At 48.8% G+C, this 16981-nt stretch overlaps 2 protein-coding genes across 3 annotated transcripts; one reads left to right on the top strand and one right to left on the bottom strand.

The window, feature by feature from the left end:
- Window positions 1–225: 225 nt before the first annotated feature.
- Window positions 226–4069, top strand: LOC118080870 (uncharacterized). Its single transcript, XM_035106830.2, has 3 exons — window positions 226–2180; window positions 3013–3121; window positions 3582–4069. Exons 1-3 carry the CDS (start codon window positions 1917–1919, stop codon window positions 4067–4069), a joined length of 861 nt encoding a protein of 286 aa, XP_034962721.2. The 5' UTR covers window positions 226–1916.
- Window positions 4070–4819: 750 nt separating this feature from the next.
- Window positions 4820–16716, bottom strand: DALRD3 (DALR anticodon binding domain containing 3). Of its 2 annotated transcripts, none has more exons than XM_035106829.2 (13): window positions 16271–16716; window positions 15327–15625; window positions 14189–14457; window positions 12080–12138; window positions 11863–11985; window positions 11509–11579; window positions 10973–11031; window positions 9978–10060; window positions 8641–8764; window positions 7679–7737; window positions 6639–6752; window positions 6457–6525; window positions 4820–5237 (listed from the first exon to the last, which is right to left on the bottom strand). In XM_035106829.2, the coding sequence occupies exons 1-13, from the start codon at window positions 16562–16564 to the stop codon at window positions 5118–5120; spliced, it is 1743 nt and encodes a 580-aa protein (XP_034962720.2). In that variant the 5' UTR covers window positions 16565–16716; the 3' UTR covers window positions 4820–5117. The 2 variants fall into 2 exon arrangements, with proteins under 2 accessions (XP_034962720.2, XP_060127258.1); XM_060271275.1 differs by lacking the exon at window positions 16271–16716 and adding an exon at window positions 15957–16199.
- Window positions 16717–16981: the final 265 nt, after the last annotated feature.

Below are 16981 nucleotides of genomic sequence, written 5' to 3'. Positions count from 1 at the left end.
TCTGGGACCGGCAGCCGTGTGACACCAGAAGTTGCATCGACGTAACTTCCGGTGTCGCTTTGCCCTTCTATGGGCACCAAAAATGTCCGCCGCCGGCTTAAAAAGTAGCTTCTACACATGACCGGTGTCGGCAGGAGCCATTTTTGGTGCCCATAGATGGGCGGGGCGACACCGAAAGTTGCGTCGACGCACTTCCGGTCATGCGTAGAAGCTACTTTTGAAGCCAGCGACGGCCATTTTTTGTGCCCATAGAAGGGCAAATCAGGAAAAAAATGGCCGCCGGCAGGAGAAAATAACGGAGAAAAACGGGAGATGAAGTGATACGGGGGGGCCACCGGGAAAAGGTAAGTAAAAACGGGGGTTTCCCGGGGAAAACAGGGTACTTGGCAGCTATGCTGAGATGTGATCTTACTCCTTAAGGAGACCTAATCCCATTTGCCTTCCAGCCTGCAGTATGGTCAGATGAATCCCATTCACATGGATTTGGGGGAAGAGCTGATCACCTGGTGCCCAGGGCCCACAGAACTTCAAGACCCGTCCTCCCATTGCCGCGGAGGGTTTCTTGTTGCACTGCCTACAGAACTCAGAATTGCTACAAACTCACTGGAGTTTCAGGTGCTAATCAGTTCAATGGACAGCAACATTCCTGTGTGCATCTGCTGAATGAATCCATTTTAGACTGTAGCAATGATAGAAGAGGGTCGCTGGGGAGTGGGGATGTTCATATAATATCTACCCAGGTGGGAGATAATGGTGTGTTTTTTAAAAATAAATAGAGTTGTATACTGCTCTTGGTGGTATGTTTAGCCTGGAGAAGAGAAGGTCAAGGGGTGATATGATAGCCATGTTCAAATATATAAAAGGAGGTCATATAGAGGAGAGAGAAAGGTTGTTTTCTGCTGTTCCAGAGAAGCAGTCACGGAGCAATGGATTCAAACTACAAGAAAGAAGATTCCACCTAAACATTAGGAAGAACTTCCTGACAGTAAGAGCTGTTCGGCAGTGGAATTTGCTGCCAAGGAGTGTGGTGGAGTCTCCTTCTTTGGAGGTCTTTAAGCAGAGGCTTGACAGGCATATGTCAAGAATGCTTTGATGGTGTCTCCTGCTCGGCAGGGGGTTGGACTGGATGGCCCTTGTGGTCTCTTCCAACTCTATGATTCTATGGTTCTCAGCATAAAAACGCAAGATAAAAACACAACGCACATGGAGTAGAACTGGGATGGCAAGTTCAATCACATGATCCATTTGGTGCAGGAATTGGGATGGAATGGGAATATCCTGGAGGTACAGACTTGCAGGGAAATGGTTAGCTTTCGGTCTGTCCCCCCCCATTACAATAGGAAATGCTCTTGAGTTTTCTCTACCCCCCCCCAACCCGATTTCTATTTCCACCAATCAAGACTCCTCTTCCGAGTCAGGACTTTTCACTTTTCGGCTGCTGCAGCTTGTGGCACCTGTTCAGGGGGATTTGCTCAGTTGCGCAGAGTATGCTGCTCCTGTCCTGCACTCAATAATTCAGCGGTTGAGCCCTGGAGTGGCTGGGGTTACTGGCCCCCCAGCAGCGCCATGCATATTTCATGGTCCAGATTTCAGCAACGGGGAGGTCACAACAAGGCCCCTTTGTGTGCAAGGTTCAGCACGTGGGCGCTGCTGTCACGCACTGCCGATTCCCAATGGCCTCCCATCTATTTGGCTCCTGGATGAACCACTAAGCTTACTGCAAAGCAGGGCGATGCCGTCCCAAGCTGCACCGATCGTAGGATGCACCCAGTGGTGTAGGTACCAGAAGGACGCCGAGTAGCAAGCTCTCCACGCCGTTCCAGACCTCTGCAGGCGCTGTGTTGAGCACCTTGCTTCCAAGCATCTTGACATTGCCATCGACAAACCTGGGATGCTACAGTTCGGCCCACTCAAACATGCCGTTCCAGCCACACTTTGTCCCCAAAGCCAGGCAGAGGGGGGCTGGCTCAGAGCAGCCACAGCAGATGGCACCCCTGGAAGCAACAGGCCTGTTCCCTTCGGTGGCTCAGCGAGGTTCAGCCCTGCCCACAGCGAGTGTCACCACCCACCCCGGCTGCGCCATGAGGATGAGTGTGACCCCCGGCTTCAGACGGTGCCAGGGCCATGCAAGGACCAGAGAAGACCCTGCCAGAGGGAAGTGCACAGGCTGGCTGGAGAAGGTAGGGAAAGCCCTGTTGGTGGGGCAGGGTGGAGATATTGGTGCATTGCCAGGGATAAATATATATGTAACTCTGCAGCAGTGGTGGGGTATTAAACTCAGGTCAGAATTCAGGATGGCACTGATGCAGAGGACCAGCATCCATGAATATTCCTGCCTTCACAGCACAGCTGTGTTTGCTGGTTCGTGCTTTGAAATTCACATGCCTGGTACAGAGCCTGTGCTGGAGAAGGAAGCTGCCTGGTGGCGCTTCCGCATCCCTCCATGCTGGTTCACTGGTTTCAGGGCAGAGGAAAAGACCGGCCATCGACAAGGCTGAACAAGGGGTATGTTAGCTGAGGCTGAGATGTCCTTGCAGGGCCGTATGAGATGCTCCAGCTTTACTGAAGTCCCATTACAGAGTTGCTGGAATAGACAGAATGATCAGGATTATGTATTATTCCTCCCTGCAGCAGGGCGATGCCTGCTTTCTGCTCGTGGTGTACTCCTAAGACCTCTTGACCAGCAGTACAAACTCCACTGCTGTACATCAAAACAGAGAGAGTTTGAGGTCCACCTAGTCCTGTTTACACCTGCCCAAGACTCACAATAGCTGCATACTGGGACTGAAACTGAATAGTATGTGCAGATAGAAAAATTCCTTCAGTAGCACCTTAAAGACCAACTAAGTTTTTATTTTGGTATGAGCTTTCGTGTGCATGCAAACTTCTTCAGATACCAAGTATGTGCAGATGTTAGACCCCAAGAGTCACAACCCGTCTCTCACAGATTGCTGTTTGCTTTATTGAGCTACAAAACTTAACCTCCTATATCTTTTTCTCCTCCACGTCCAGGTAGGAGCTGCAAACAAGCACCAGAATAAAACTGCTCCCAAGACTCCCTTAACCCCACGGCAAAACAGGATGGCTCTTCCCCAGATTTCCAAAGGAGGCAAGGTCTTTGGTGAGGCTCTGGTGTCTGACACTGCCCCACCTGCCACTGGCAGGATAGCAGAGAGCCTGGTGCTGGGCTAATGCTCTCTTGCTGGTAATTGGAAGGAGGCTGGGCTGCTGTGGGGGGGAAAGCAGCAGGTTCTAGGGCTGCTTAACATTGGGGCTTCCATTGAATCCCTGGCCTCTGTGGAGGGCACAGAGATCATATGCAGGGGCAAAGGGCTTTCTTTGCGGGGAATGGAGGTAGCAGGGAGCACCTGTGTTCCTCAAGAGGAAGGGGGTGCAGGCTGGTGCTGACATTCCCCAGGGAGTCAACCGGGGGGTCTTGTATCAACCAGATCCTTTCCCCCATTGCCCTGCCTCGGGGATTCCCTGTGTGCCCAGCCCAGTGCCACACTTGAGCCCAGTGCTTGAGTCTCCTGTCTCGTGCCTCACTAACGCTTGCTCTGCTCCCATTTTTCTTGCCTCAGAGAAACCAGGCCAGAAGCTGCCATGCCTCCCTGCCTGCTTCCCCCATGCCAAAGCAGCCCCTTTGGGCACTCCTGACATGGCGCCCTGGACTGGGCCCTCTCAGTCCGAGACTTCCTTCCATGCCCTTTTCAAGCCTGTCGTGTCCTTCTTGCACAGTGTCCCTTTCTCAGCAGCAGGAACACCCAGCTCCTGCAGCTTCTTCCAAGACCATCTCGGAGAGAAGGTGCCGGCTGCCGAAGGGGAGCAACGGCAGAGGACCCTGCTGCTCCAAGGCAAGGCGAAGCAGAAGGCCCGGAGCAGAGGCTCACCCAGGCACTTCCGGAGCAAGTGGCAGGGGGTGAAGCTGCCGCCCGTGCCCAGCATCACCAACCTCAGCTTCAGCCGCAATTTCACCTTCTCCTTCTTTGAGTTGCCTCCGCATCAGGGCCCCCAGTACTGGGTGCAGCGCCAGCAGCTCATCCGCCTCCTGATGAAGCAGCTGCAGTAGCGAGCCCCGGCCTACCTCTGCGGCGCTGGGTGCGAAACAAGAGGGACGGCAACCAGGCGCAGTGGGTGGAATTGGCAACTTGCACCACCTCTCAAAGGAAGATAGGCTAAATTCAGCGTCAAGCCTTTGAGAAAGAGTCCTCTTGGTGATAGACATAAGATACACACAGCCCCCATTCAATCAGTTTGCCTCTCTGCTCCACAGTGAAGCTGCTGAGAGGAGGCGCTGGACATTTTATCAACGCTGGCAACATCTGAGTCCTCTTTCCCTCCCTTATCCTTGTCCTAAGCAGCAAGCTGATGCTGCAGACACAAGCCTCTGCCCACCCTGCTATGCACAGAGCAAATCTTTGCAACTGCCATGGACAACAAACTCCCCCTGCTCTACGCAACAACTTTGCCTTCTGCCCAAACAGCAGGCAGACATCTGTGTTTGTGTGAGGCTACGCAACTTCGTTTACAAACTTTCCTTTCTGATAAGGATGCCAAAGATTTTCCATATGTGGTAGGGACATTTGGGGGGCGGGTGTCAGTCAGCTCAGAACAGAATAAAAACAACCAGTGAACCATCATTTGCATCCATCATCTGTGCTTTCTTTTGGATAGCTCAAATGTCTGCTTTTGTGCCTTCGACCCGCTGTGAGCAAAACGGGAGGGATAAAAGCAATGCCACCACTACAACGCTTAACCTGTGTACCTAGCCCCCCTGGGGGAGTTTTTAGCCTATACGTTCCTAACTGGAATGTCACAACTTTGGCTCCGCAAAGAATTTGAGCAGCCCCCCCCCCCCCAATCCAGAATGTAGGTGAAGTCTGTGCCCTCTCTCTCTCCTCTCCAGCATTGTGATTGGGTCGTTTTGTTTCAAGTCCAAAACATGGCATGTATCCAGGCCAGGCTGAGCTGTGATGGATGGTTGTCCAACAGCAACAGTGCTGCACGCACTCTCCCCGTTCTTGATCATGTGACTGCGCTGTCCATTGCTCCTCGCAACAGAGCTGGCCAATGGGAGGGCCAGTGCAGGTTGCCTGTAGTCACCCCTGCAGGCTTGCTCAGATCTGGCTCAGAGGAGGCAGGTGGAGGGTGGCCAAGGCACTGCAGAACACTTCTCTCACTGCTCTCATCAGCTGCAACCGGGCAAACATCTGACCGAATAAGTGGGGACGTGGTTCCTGTCGGGAGCAAAAATAGGATCGTCACAGGGGCCTGATGCAACTCTCCGGTGCTCTGAGGGCTGAGTGGTGGGTTTGTGTCTTCCCTTAATGGGTGAATTTCTCCATTAGTGCCCATGGACAGGGCCCCCTTTGTCACGCAGAGGGCGCTGGGTAGACCTGAATTTCGTGGGAACGGAGGCCAATGTGCCAGAAATTATGTTATTGACAGCTTTCTATGCTATGACAGCGGTGACGGTGACGGCATCAGCTGACTCTGAGCTATAAAATTGATTCCTGTCACTCTCACTCAAAGGCAAATTACACTTGTGGCTTTAGGCTCAGAAAGCCGATCCTTTTGTCTAACTCTTCACCTTAGTCAACGTTTTGAAAATATTAGTACATCCTAAATGGAAGCTTCTAGTTTGCAAAGCTTCAGAAATGAGCTTTACACGGTGGGAACAGAAGTCTTTGGAGCCTTCTGCTCCAAAACTATCTTCCTCTTTACCATGATGCTTGCAAAAAAATATGCAGAGGATATAAAATAGAGTGAGCAGAGGATATAAAATAGAGCGAGGCTTCTCCCTCCCCCCCAGGTATAGTGCAGCCTTAGCATGGATGACTGAAGATGCCAACACAGCCACCTGACTCAGAAATAAATAAAATATGCCAGGTTATGCCCAAGCTGCACCTCACTCTTCCCTTTATGAAAATGGTTAAACAAACAAGGAAGCCAAAGTTCACCACAGCTTCCTGTTCTGTCTGAACCAGGAAACTATGATTGATGGTTTCTAAGCAAGCAAAGATGTGAAGCTGCTCAAAGATGGGTTACAGATTGTGGCTTATTTGGAAATCATTAACTGTAGTTCCAAGTTCAGACACAACAGGAAACCACCGTTAATTTCAGTTTCCTGGCTTAAAGGAGGAGTGAAATAGCTGCCAAGGAGCAGTCTGAAGGTGGGCAGAACTCAGGACATTTTCTGGCATTCGAAGTCAAGAACTGACAAACCCGAAGCTGGCCACTCCCTAGGCTTCGCAACTCTACAAAGCCATGCCTTGAATCCAGATTTGAGGATTCAAGATCAGTATATTTCAAAACGAGCCTAATACAAGTTTACCTGACTTGTAGCAAATGCACCTTTCGGTCCAGATGTTCATTATGTGGAGAGGGCCTGAGCCGGTGCAGTGTGGACTTGCAACTCACTGTATACCCCAGCGACTCTCCTCCCAGAGCACTTACCCCTAGGATATGCACCCGGTTGTAGTAGGAACTGAAATCCATGCTCAGCTGGATCAGGAACTTGCAAACCTGCAACACAAAGCAGAGCGATGCCAGATTCACCTATGGCTAAGAGGAAGCCAAACTGATACAGGGGAGGTGGGGAACAGCCCCACCTCACAATATCTGAAAACTCGGCTCACCGCCTCCGTGCTGGCTGTGACTCTGAGCCCAGCGCTGGAGATGGGCACCTGCATCACTTGGCTGAGGATCTCCTGGAAAGGCAGGATACTGTTGAACAACAAAAGCCATTCGCCCTGCGGAAAGAGGAGAAACATGTGGGAGTCTCTCAGTAGGCCAGCCTTCCCCAACCAGATGTTTTGGACTACGACGCCCATCATCCTTGACCACTGGCCGTGATTGCTGGGGCTGATGGGAGTTGTAGTCCAATCATCATTGGCCCTATACTCATCCCCCAGTTTGTTAATCAGCAAGAAGGGAACTAAGCAATGAGATTTCAGACACAACAAGCACAAGCACCTGACTGTGGCATAGAAGCGGTCTCTGCAGCACACGGCGGTCTGGATTTGTGCAAGGCAGGTGTCTTGAGGCCTGTTTTGTAGCAGAAAGTTTGGACAAGATAATGTTTTCAGGGGCGCCCCAAGACATTTTGGCTCCCTGCACCCACAATGTTGGGAGGGTGTGAGGCTCTGCAAGGGCTTCCCTTCGAGGAAAAGCCCTTACAAAGCCTTGCCACCCTACCAGGCTGGGGGCTCGGGGGGGGGGGCGGAGATTCGCTAGCAAAGATGGGTAGTGGAATACCTGCGTTGCTTCTGCAGGGGGCAGCACAGAGCGCCTGTAGGGGAACCGCTTGCCTTTCTGCTGCCTGAAGTGGTTGCTTCACGCCGCTTCATGGGTGGGCTGGCTCTGCATACTTTAGACCCTCCTCCATGCTTTCTATCAGTTGCCCTAACTTGGCTCAACCTGCCAAATGATGTTTGTGTTCCCAACAAATCCAGCTGATCCTATAGGAGCAGCCCTGCAGGCCTGGATTGTTGTCCAGGTGGTGACCATTTCACACAGGGGTTCCATTTCTGGCCCCTGTGCTTGTCAGCGGAGCATGTATAAATACCCCCCCTGCCCCCGTTCTGCCTTCTTCCAGGTCCAAAAGGATCCACGCATTGAAAATCACGCATCTATTGAATGTGCCTACAATGGTCGCCAACTGTATTCTTTTGTTTACCTCTTCCCTGAGAGATGCGTAGTTCAGCTCCGAAGGTTGAGGAAAGGCTGGGTACAGACCTGGAATATGATGGAAGAAATTTGTTACCATCATAGGTAACAAGGATGGCAACAGCCTTAGGCAAAAGCCTTTCGGGGGATGCAATGATAGCCATACCGAGGGATTCACATTTCCTGCAGCAAAACTCCAAACCTGCCAGTTACACAGAGCCATGCAGATTAAACCAACTTTCCTAAGTTTACTCAGTTGTTGTTTTTTGTTGTTTTTGTAATTAATCCCAACTGCAACTAAAAAGTGGGTGGGGAAGCTGCAATATTTAGCAGTTCTAAAGAGCAAAATAAAGGGCTACGTGGCCTTTTGAGAGAGCAGCAATGAAAGGGAAAAGGAGCTTGGGCCATGCAGAAAGACATAAAGGGTTATAGGCAATGCGAGCTCTGCTCAAGAGTAGGCCCACTGAAGTTAATAGACTTGACTAACCTAGGTTCACTGATTCCAGCAGGTCTACGCTGAGTAGAAATGAACTGGTGTGTGGGCACACCATCCCTCAACCGCTAGAGGGATGTGCCCTTCTTGTTTCTAAGACTGGGAGACACTGTGTGAAAGTTTCAAAGTCTGCCTCTGTAGTCATGAGGTGTGTGTGTGTGTGTGTGTGTGTGTGAAGGGGGAAAGTGTCACAATTCCACACATGGCAAACGTTTTAATATCAGGTACCTTTCTGAATGCTTTTAACCAAGCCAAGGAGATTTATAGTTTCTGGCCATCTGCTACAAATCACTGGCCAATGCAAGGGACCCTCCCTCCTCCAGAAAATTCAATAAAAAAAATCATTCCATTAGTATCTGAAGAAGTGTGCATGCACACGGAAGCTCATACCAATAACAAACTTAGTTGGTCTCTAAGGTGCTACTGGAAGGAATTTTTTTTTTGTGGCACAGTCTGCATGAAGGGGGGGGGGCTCTCACCTTGCTCTACTGCCCGCTGGTACGTTTGAAAGAGTGTGGCCAGCCGAGCACAGTTGTACATCACAAAGGCTCCACTCTTGGTTCCTTTGGTGGAGATGCTGGTCTCCTCCACATCCAGGAGAACCTGAGGATGATGCAAAAGTCAATGCGGGGGGGGGGGGGAGCAGGCAGAAAATGCCAGGTCTAGCCCAAGAAGTCCTTGGCCTCCTCTGCAAGCTACCAAGGTGCTCTTCTCCAAAGAATGAAAGTAAAGGGAGCACCGGCCACCATCTACCTCCACTTTCCAGAAAGGGTGGCCTTGCCCAGGCCAACCCAGACTCCCTCCTCCTGGAAGAGGGATTCTGACAAGTCCGCCTGCACAAGGCTAATTTTGTCTGTTCATTTGCAACTGTACTTTATTCATGGCCCATCACATCCACACCTGTCAAGGTGATGATAACCACCACCCCTTCCCTTGGCCCAAAGTAGCCTGTTGCATTCTTTCTATTCACTCTAAGCCGGTTTGCTATACGTCCTCAAATTCATCTACCCTCCCCAGTGTTGCAGTGCCTCTGTCCCCATACCTGTGTACCTAATCACAGTTTTTAAAAAAAGGGTTATGGGTTTGGCTTGCTTTTGAAGCGAGACCTTCTCAGCTGCTGTAACTTGGGACTGTAAAGTGAGGGAGCGGCTACCACATGAAGCATGATCCACCTTTTAAACCAGGCATGGCCAAACTTGGCCCTTCAGCTGTTTTGGGACTACAATTCCCATCATCCCTGACCACTGGCCCCGTTAGCAAGGGATGATGGGCGTTGTAGTCCCAAAACAGTTTGGCCATGCCTGTTTAAACGCTTCTGGTTATACAATAGCTGGGATATATATAGAAACTGTATCCCACAGCCAATGAACTCTTAAAAAACCCTGCCAACGAATTCTATATTCAGGATAAAATGCATAAACACAGACAAAGAAAGGTGCTGCCTCTGACGGTAGAGCCCAGCCACAATGGCAATCTTCTACCTCCTCTGTCAAAGGCAGTGTGCCTCTAAACACCAGTTGCTGGAAATTGGAAGTGGGGAGGGTAGCTGTTGCATCTTGTGAGCTTCCCACTGGCACACAGAAAGACTAGATGGGCATTTGGCCAAAACTAGCAGGGGTCTTGCATTCTTCATTGCAATACAGCAGCCTCTTCTTATGCTGGCATGAACCATTTAATGCAGCGCAAGTATAAACCTCGCGATTTTTCCAAAGAAAGCAGTTCCACGCAGCTGAAATTATGGCACTTCCGCCCATCAGCAACCCAATCGCCTCCTGACTGCGAATGCAGCACACCTGAAAGGGACTCCTCCGCTTACCTGGTTCCGGTGGGTCGTGCTCAGCATCTCAAATCGGATGGCAGCTGATGTCAAGACGCCGACTGTTTCCGTCCAAGTGTCGTCTAGGGGAAGGAAGCCAGGGAGGAAAGGACCAGCAGTCACAAAACCATTGATAATTGAAAGCATTCCTTTTTAAAAAAAAAAAAAAGCTTTTGATTCTATTGCCACTTAATGGCTCTTGTCTTTTGCTGCTCTTTTTTAGTTTGATCATTTTTGTGTTTCAATTATTGGGTTAACCGTTGTTTTAATGTTTGCTTTCATTTTTATAAGCTGCTCTGACCGACTCCTTTGTGGCGGGGGAAAGCACGGCTATAAATTTGTTAGATAAGTAATTTAGAAATAAAAAGAAGCTCAGTGGAACTGGAGTGTTCGGTGGAAGAGACCATTTGGGGGCCGGGGGGCATCCAGGAGGAAATGCTTATGGCTCCCCTATCCGACAGGGTGAAAGGAAAGTCTGGTAGACTCATTTGTTGTTTAGTCATTTAGTCATGTCCAACTCTTCGCGACCCCATGAACGAGACCACGCCAGGCACTCCTGTCTTCCACTGCCTCCCGCAGTTTGGTCAAACTCATGTTGGTAGCTTCGAGAACACTGTCCAACCATCTCGTCCTCTGTCGTCCCCTTCTCCTTGTGCCCTCCATCTTTCCCAATATCTTCTCTTCTCATGAGGTGGCCAAAGTATTGGAGCCTCAGCTTCAGGATCTCTCCTTCCAGGGAGCACTCAGGGCTGATTTCCTTCAGAATGGATAGGTTAATCTTCTTGCAGTCCATGGGGCACTCAAGAGTCTCTTTTAGCACCATAGCAAAGTCTTTTCAAGCATTTGAGCAGGACATCCAACTGAAGTGGGCAAGAAACCCAGAATAATAGGAAGAACAACCCCCAACGTGCCAGCTGTAGGACACATCTAAACCTCCCAGAAGCAGAAACAAGGAGACAGAACAGCACGCAACAAATGAAGAGACAAACCTTTACCTTGAGAGAGGTCTCCATATTTCAGCACTGAAGCCTCATGCATCTGAGAATTACGCAGCCTGTAAGCAAGGAGATGTTGCAGCCCCTCAGAAAAGAGAACATGTCATACATACTTACAGTGCCACGGGTGCAAAATCAAATGCTGAATAATACTAGTGCTGGTGGGAAAAGGAGGGGAGAGAAACCCCATCCACATGTGCAGGCTTAGTACTGGTAAAGTTTCTCAATGCATTCTTACTCAGGCCACAATGCCAGGAGCCCCACCATGCTCAGGACTCTGGAAACAAAGCTGCTTGTCCAAAGTCAAGAATGAATGCTTAAGAGAGCATCACAAACCAGTGGATTATCAAGCGGTTGTAATGCAGCAATTTCCGTGGGCAACCAAAAGGTAAGCGCAGAATACCCAGAAGGTAGGCGCAAGCAAGAGCGTGCTTTCATCGCCAGCTTGCCCTTGCGGAAAAATAACCACTCCACTGTTATTAGCAAAGCGGAAGGGTCCTGTGTGGGAAGGGTCCTGGCAGAGAAAAGTAACTTACTGGAAATACTGAAGAGCACCCATGGGAGAGGCACAGCGTGTGACTTTGACAGGCCCACAGACAAGGTGTTTCTAGGGAATAAGTAGATAACAAAGCATTAGTCGCCCACAACCACCATGTGCCTGCTTTTTGCAATAAAAAGAATGCACCTATTGGCATAAATGGAAGCTTTCCTCCCCTCTTAAAAAAAATGGAGGAGGAAATTCCAAGTGGGGCTGCAGTGAGGTCAAAGGTAAAGGTCCCTTTTCCTAACCCACGGTCTCAATCTGGCCCCACAGCAACCCAACGTAGCAAGAAGAGCTGTACACACAGCTTGTACTGCAGGCCATCCTGGAAAGAAAGGGCACTCCTCACCTGTGAAACTGCGAGCACTCGTGGGGCTAACAGCCTCAATAGCAAGTCCACCTTTTGCTGCTGGAAGGCCTCCTCACTGCTCACCACATGCACAATGCTGCAGCGTTTTTCTGGCGCAATCACCTGCAGAAGAGCAGCAGCTCACATGAGATGCAGCGACCACACAAGAAGGTAGCTCAGTTCACCCCCGGCTGAAAGTTTTCACCCGTCTACTCACCGTGCACTGCAGGGCCACACGCTCCAGCTCAGCCACATGGCGCAGCTTTTCCTCTGTCACTGAAAAGGAATAAATTATTATTATTATTATTATTATTATTATTATTATTATTACTATTACTATTACTACATGTATGCATGCATACATAATTTTATTTGCACGCTGCCTTTCCATGTGTTGTGGTCTAAACCACTGAGCCTAGGGCTTGCCGATTGGAAGGTCGGCGGTTCGAATCCCCGCAACAGGGTGAGCTCCCGTTGTTCGGTCCCTGCTCCTGCCAACCTAGCAGTTCAAAAGCACACCAGTGCAAGTAGATAAATAGGTAGTGCTCCGGCGGGAAGGTAAACGGCATTTCCGTGCGCTGCTCTGGTTTCGCCAGAAGCGGCTTAGTCATGCTGGCCACATGACCCGGAAAAACTGTCTGTCTGCTCCCTCGGCCAGTGAAGTGAGATGAGCGCCGCAACCCCAGAGTCGTTTGTGACTGGACTTAACTGTCCTTTAGCTTTTTTTACTTTTCCCATAGTTCAAACCACGCTCAAGGCAGCTTACAACATATAAAAAAATACATAACTACAACGTAACAAAAGTAGTCATAATCCGATAAATTTTAAAAATACAAAATGAAGCTGAAAAATTTCCACGCCAATCACAACAAAATCTAAAATGAAGATACAAAAAAAAAAAAACCAACAGCAACAACCTCCCCCCCCCCACACTAAACCACCCAAACAATGCCCCAGCCCCACCTTTCCTAAGGACAACTCAAGCTGGGATATATAGTTGTCCTCATGCGTCCCCAACCCATTATATCTTCACAACAACCTTGTGAGGTTGGTTGGGCTGAGGGTCAGTAACTGTCCCAAGGTTACCCAGTCATCTTCATGCCTGAGTTAGCTCTTGAACCCTGGTCCAGGTCCCAGCCCAACACTCCAACCACAATTTCACACTGGCTCTCAGGGAATATTGTGTGAAGGGTGTTCCGTTTCTGCTCTGCCTGCTTCTGCAGCTCCAGAGCTCTTGTTTCCTAGGGCTTAGCGCAACCAAGTGGAACTAATTCAACCATGATCCAACCACAGCGCTTTCCTTGATAAAAACACCTGTCAGGTCAATAGACTTGGTATAACAGCATTGGACTGGGTTTCCAATTATTTTCTTTATATTTTATATATAAATAGGCTAAATAGGCTAAGAGAGAGTGACAGGCCCAAGGTCACTCAGCAAAAATTTGAACCCTTTTATCCCGGGTCCCCTAGTCCAACACTCTAAGTGTTACACCACAGTGGCTCCCTTATTAGCTTGGCAAGTCATCTTCTCGGGATGATCGCGGGATCACATTCATCCAGTGCTTTACCAGCTGCACTGGCTCCTGGTGGAGTACAGGATCAGGTTTAAGGTGCTGGTTTTGACCTTTAAAGCCCTATGCGACTTGGGACCCTCGTACCTACGGGACCGCCTCTCCTGGAATGCCCCGCGGAGGACCTTAAGGTCCACAAACAATAATATTCTGGAGATCCCGAGTCATAAGATGGCTAGATTGGCCTCTACTAGAGCCAGGGCCTTTTCAGTACTGGCCCCAACCTGGTGGAACGCTCTTTCCCAGGAGACCAGGGCCCTGCGGGATTTGTCATCTTTCCGCAGGGCCTGCAAGACAGAGCTGTTCCGCCTGGCCTTTGGGTTAGACTCAGCCTGACCCCTGTGTTTTTCTCCCTCATGGCTTGGATTTATGGCCTACTTGAAATGAGGCTGCACTTTAAATTTTAATACTGTATTTTAATCTGTATTTTAACTAATTGTTTTTATGTTTTATTGTGGTTCTGTTGGTGTCAGCCACTTATGGCCTACTTGAAATGAGGCTGCACTTTAAATTTTAATACTGTATTTTAACCTGTATTTTAATTAATTGTTTTTATGTTTTATTGTGGTTCTGTTGGTGTCAGCCGCCCTGAGCCCGTTTTTTGACTGGGGAGGGCGGGGTATAAATAAAAATTTATTATTATTATTATTATTCTCAATCCTCAACCTACATTGTTGTGAAGAGAGATACAAAAAGACCCCTGTCTTAGGGATAAGGCAAGCATCTGTTTAAAAATGATAAAATAAAGCGCCTACCAAGATAGACGTCCACATTCGGGTCATAGCCCTCCAAGTCTTCCTGCTCCCCCTCAAGGAACCCTTTCAAGTGCACTTTGCACACCACTCCATTCTGCTCCGTCTGGTCAAAAGTGGCATGAGAACATTGGCGAAGGTTTTCCTTCATGGCTAGAATATCCTCAGGGCTTTGGGAGGCTTCCAAACCTGAAGGCCACTCAACTCGTAGCCGACGCAGGAATCTATGGATTTCCTCATCAACCGAAGATGGGACCAGGTGTACATCCACCCTGAAAGGCAAAGAACCACACAGAACATTGGTCGTACAACCGCCAAAGCGAGCAGAAGAAAAATTCTCCATATTCTACTCAAAGAATAGCTAAATGTCCCATATTAACTGAGTGCTAGATTTAAAGGCTCAGCGGTAGAGCACTGCTTTCCAAATCTGAACTTCTCCTCCACAGAAATGAAGACTAGAACCAAGAGCTCTCTTAAAAACAGGTAAGGTTCTCAGAACGGTGCTGAAGTCCTAGAAAGGACAATACTGTTCTCTCCAGGACACAGCACATCCACAGCTTATATAACCAGCTCTGAACTGTGGGGAGGACAAATTAATGCTGCAATCGTCTGCATGCCAACTTAGAAGTCAGCCCTACTGCAAAGGATGATATGCTTCCATGCTTAGAATGAAAGATATGAAGTGACACAAGAGGATAAAATTGGAGATAAAGAGGATATGGATTTAGAAACATATGAAAATAGAATGCATGCAGAGATATATGTTTATAGGAATATATAGATAATAGAATTTACAGAATTAAAACAATGTTAGAAACAGAAGTCGAGTAGGTAGTGGAGGGAAGTCAGAGGGGGGGGGATGGTGGAGGGTGGTGTATTGCATTACGTTTTTTTGCTTGTATTATATTTTTTTGTTGGTATGTGGTTTTTTCTTTGAAATTAATGTATGAGATGGATTGTATTGATCGTTATAATTAATAAAATTTTTTTTTTAAAAAAAAATAGAAGTCAGCCCTACTGAACATTGTTGCATCTACTTCTCACTGTGTGTAAAGTTGTAATAAACAAATAAGAAAGCCACACATGTTTCTGGATCCGTGACGGACAATTAGAATAGGTCCATCTAGTTGCATCTACTAACCCTTGAGCTTGGAGTGTGCCTGCGAGGTGGTCAGTGACCAGGATGGCTCTCAGGTGACTCAAAGTCAGCGAGTTCAGGCCCTTGCAGCTGTGCAGGGGCACACAATTTAGGAGGATGCTGTGCCCATGGGCTGTCTGAGGGGGCTCCGCATACACAGGAATGGCTTTCAGGACCTGCTCAAAGACAGCAGGCCTCTCTAACTGCACAGTCAGTCCAGCTGGGCTCTTTTGGCAACTCCGGATGGGTGGCAACCCTGGGCGTTTAAGTGAAGACACACACTCAGCAACGCCATCGGGAACCTGTTGTGATACAAGAAAAGGCAGAAGAGTCAAGGATTCCTCCTGCTTTGGGCTGTTCAGGAGCAGAAACAAAGCAGTTCACCATGTAGTTAGATTTAAATAAATTTTAAAAAAGACAACCCAAGTTTCAAGCACAAATAGATCACAGCTGTGGGTGGCATATTAAAACCTGGCCTTTAGATCACTAAAATAATCTGCTGCAGGGAAATAATTGTGACTTCTCCAGTCAAGTCATGTCTAAGATACCTGAAAACATGAGTATAAATAAAATATGGAATGATAAATATTGGTGCTGACCTTTAAAGCCCTAAACAGCCTCAGCCCAGTATACCTGAAGGGGCGTCTCCACTCCCATCGTTCAGCCCGGACAGTTCCCTCACTGCGAAAAGTGAAGCTACAGGAAACCAGGCCTTCTCGGTAGTGACCCCTGTGGAATGGCCTCCCTCCAGATGTCAAGGAAAGAAGCAGCTATCTGACTTTTAGAAGACATCTGAAGGCAGCCCTGTTTAGGGAAGTTTTTAATGTCTAATGTTTTATTGTGTTTTTAACAGCCGAACTAACTATTTGCATACCAATAAATGGATACAGGCAAGGCAGCGCCGCCCCATCGCCCCGCCCCCTTTTCGCGAAGGACACGCCCCTTACCTGTCCGTCCGCGAACATCGCCATCAAGGCAGCCTGCGGAGCCAGGAAATCCCTGCTACGTAAGTTCCGGGCGCTGCTCTCCTTGAACCAGACCGGGCCGCGAGCACGGACCCCGGCCTTTCCTCGGAGAACAGCGTTCAAGGCCTCCAGGGTCTCGGAGACAGACAGGTGGCTCTCGACCGTCTCCATGGCGACCACAGGCACCGGCGACTCCGGAATTCTTTCCTGGAGAGCGGGGGAGGGGGAAAGTCCGCCCGGTTTTCCAGGATGTGATGTCATGATAGAGGGAAACATAGAACTATAATATAGACTGACTTCCGGGTGGAGCCAAAGCCGGGATGGGCATCGTAGCAGTAGGATTCTGCCACCCTTGTGTTGTCGATTTTAAAAGACAGATTTTTTTTTAATGGCATAAGCTTTTCATCAGGTCCACCGAGGCTTGCGCCAAAATTGTCATACTATTCATGTCTACTCAGAAGTAAGTCCTGTTGAGTTCAATGTAGTTTACTCCCTGGCAAATGGGTATTATTATTATTATTATTATTATTATTATTATTATTATTATTAATTTACTGCCCTATGCCCGGAGGTCTCAGGGCGGTTCACAGAACAAAATAAAAATAAAAACAGCAACCCAATAACCCCCTACTAGGATTGTAGCCCTAGGCTCTATATACATATGTAGCCTTTGAAAACACACATGGGTCATAG

Source organism: Zootoca vivipara, chromosome 2, assembly GCF_963506605.1.
Source record: "Zootoca vivipara chromosome 2, rZooViv1.1, whole genome shotgun sequence".
Taxonomy (NCBI): Eukaryota; Metazoa; Chordata; class Lepidosauria; order Squamata; family Lacertidae; genus Zootoca; species Zootoca vivipara.
The sequence above is the reverse complement of the archived record's forward strand: the minus strand, read 5'-3'. Positions and strand labels throughout refer to the sequence as shown.

Bases quoted from the DNA above. Each gene is read 5' to 3' on its own strand.
- LOC118080870 (XM_035106830.2), top strand. From the start codon at position 1,917: ATGCCGTTCCAGCCACACTTTGTCCCCAAAGCCAGGCAGAGGGGGGCT. The intron at 2,181-3,012 runs GTAGGGAAAGCC...CTCCACGTCCAG, and splicing joins GCACAGGCTGGCTGGAGAAG to GTAGGAGCTGCAAACAAGCA. The intron at 3,122-3,581 runs GTGAGGCTCTGG...TTCTTGCCTCAG, and splicing joins CAAAGGAGGCAAGGTCTTTG to AGAAACCAGGCCAGAAGCTG.
- DALRD3 (XM_035106829.2), bottom strand. From the start codon at position 16,564: ATGTTTCCCTCTATCATGACATCACATCCTGGAAAACCGGGCGGACTT. The intron at 10,061-10,972 runs GTAAAGGTTTGT...TCCTTCCCCTAG, and splicing joins ATATGGAGACCTCTCTCAAG to ACGACACTTGGACGGAAACA. The intron at 5,238-6,456 runs GTAAGTGCTCTG...TGCTCCCGACAG, and splicing joins ACCGGGTGCATATCCTAGGG to GAACCACGTCCCCACTTATT.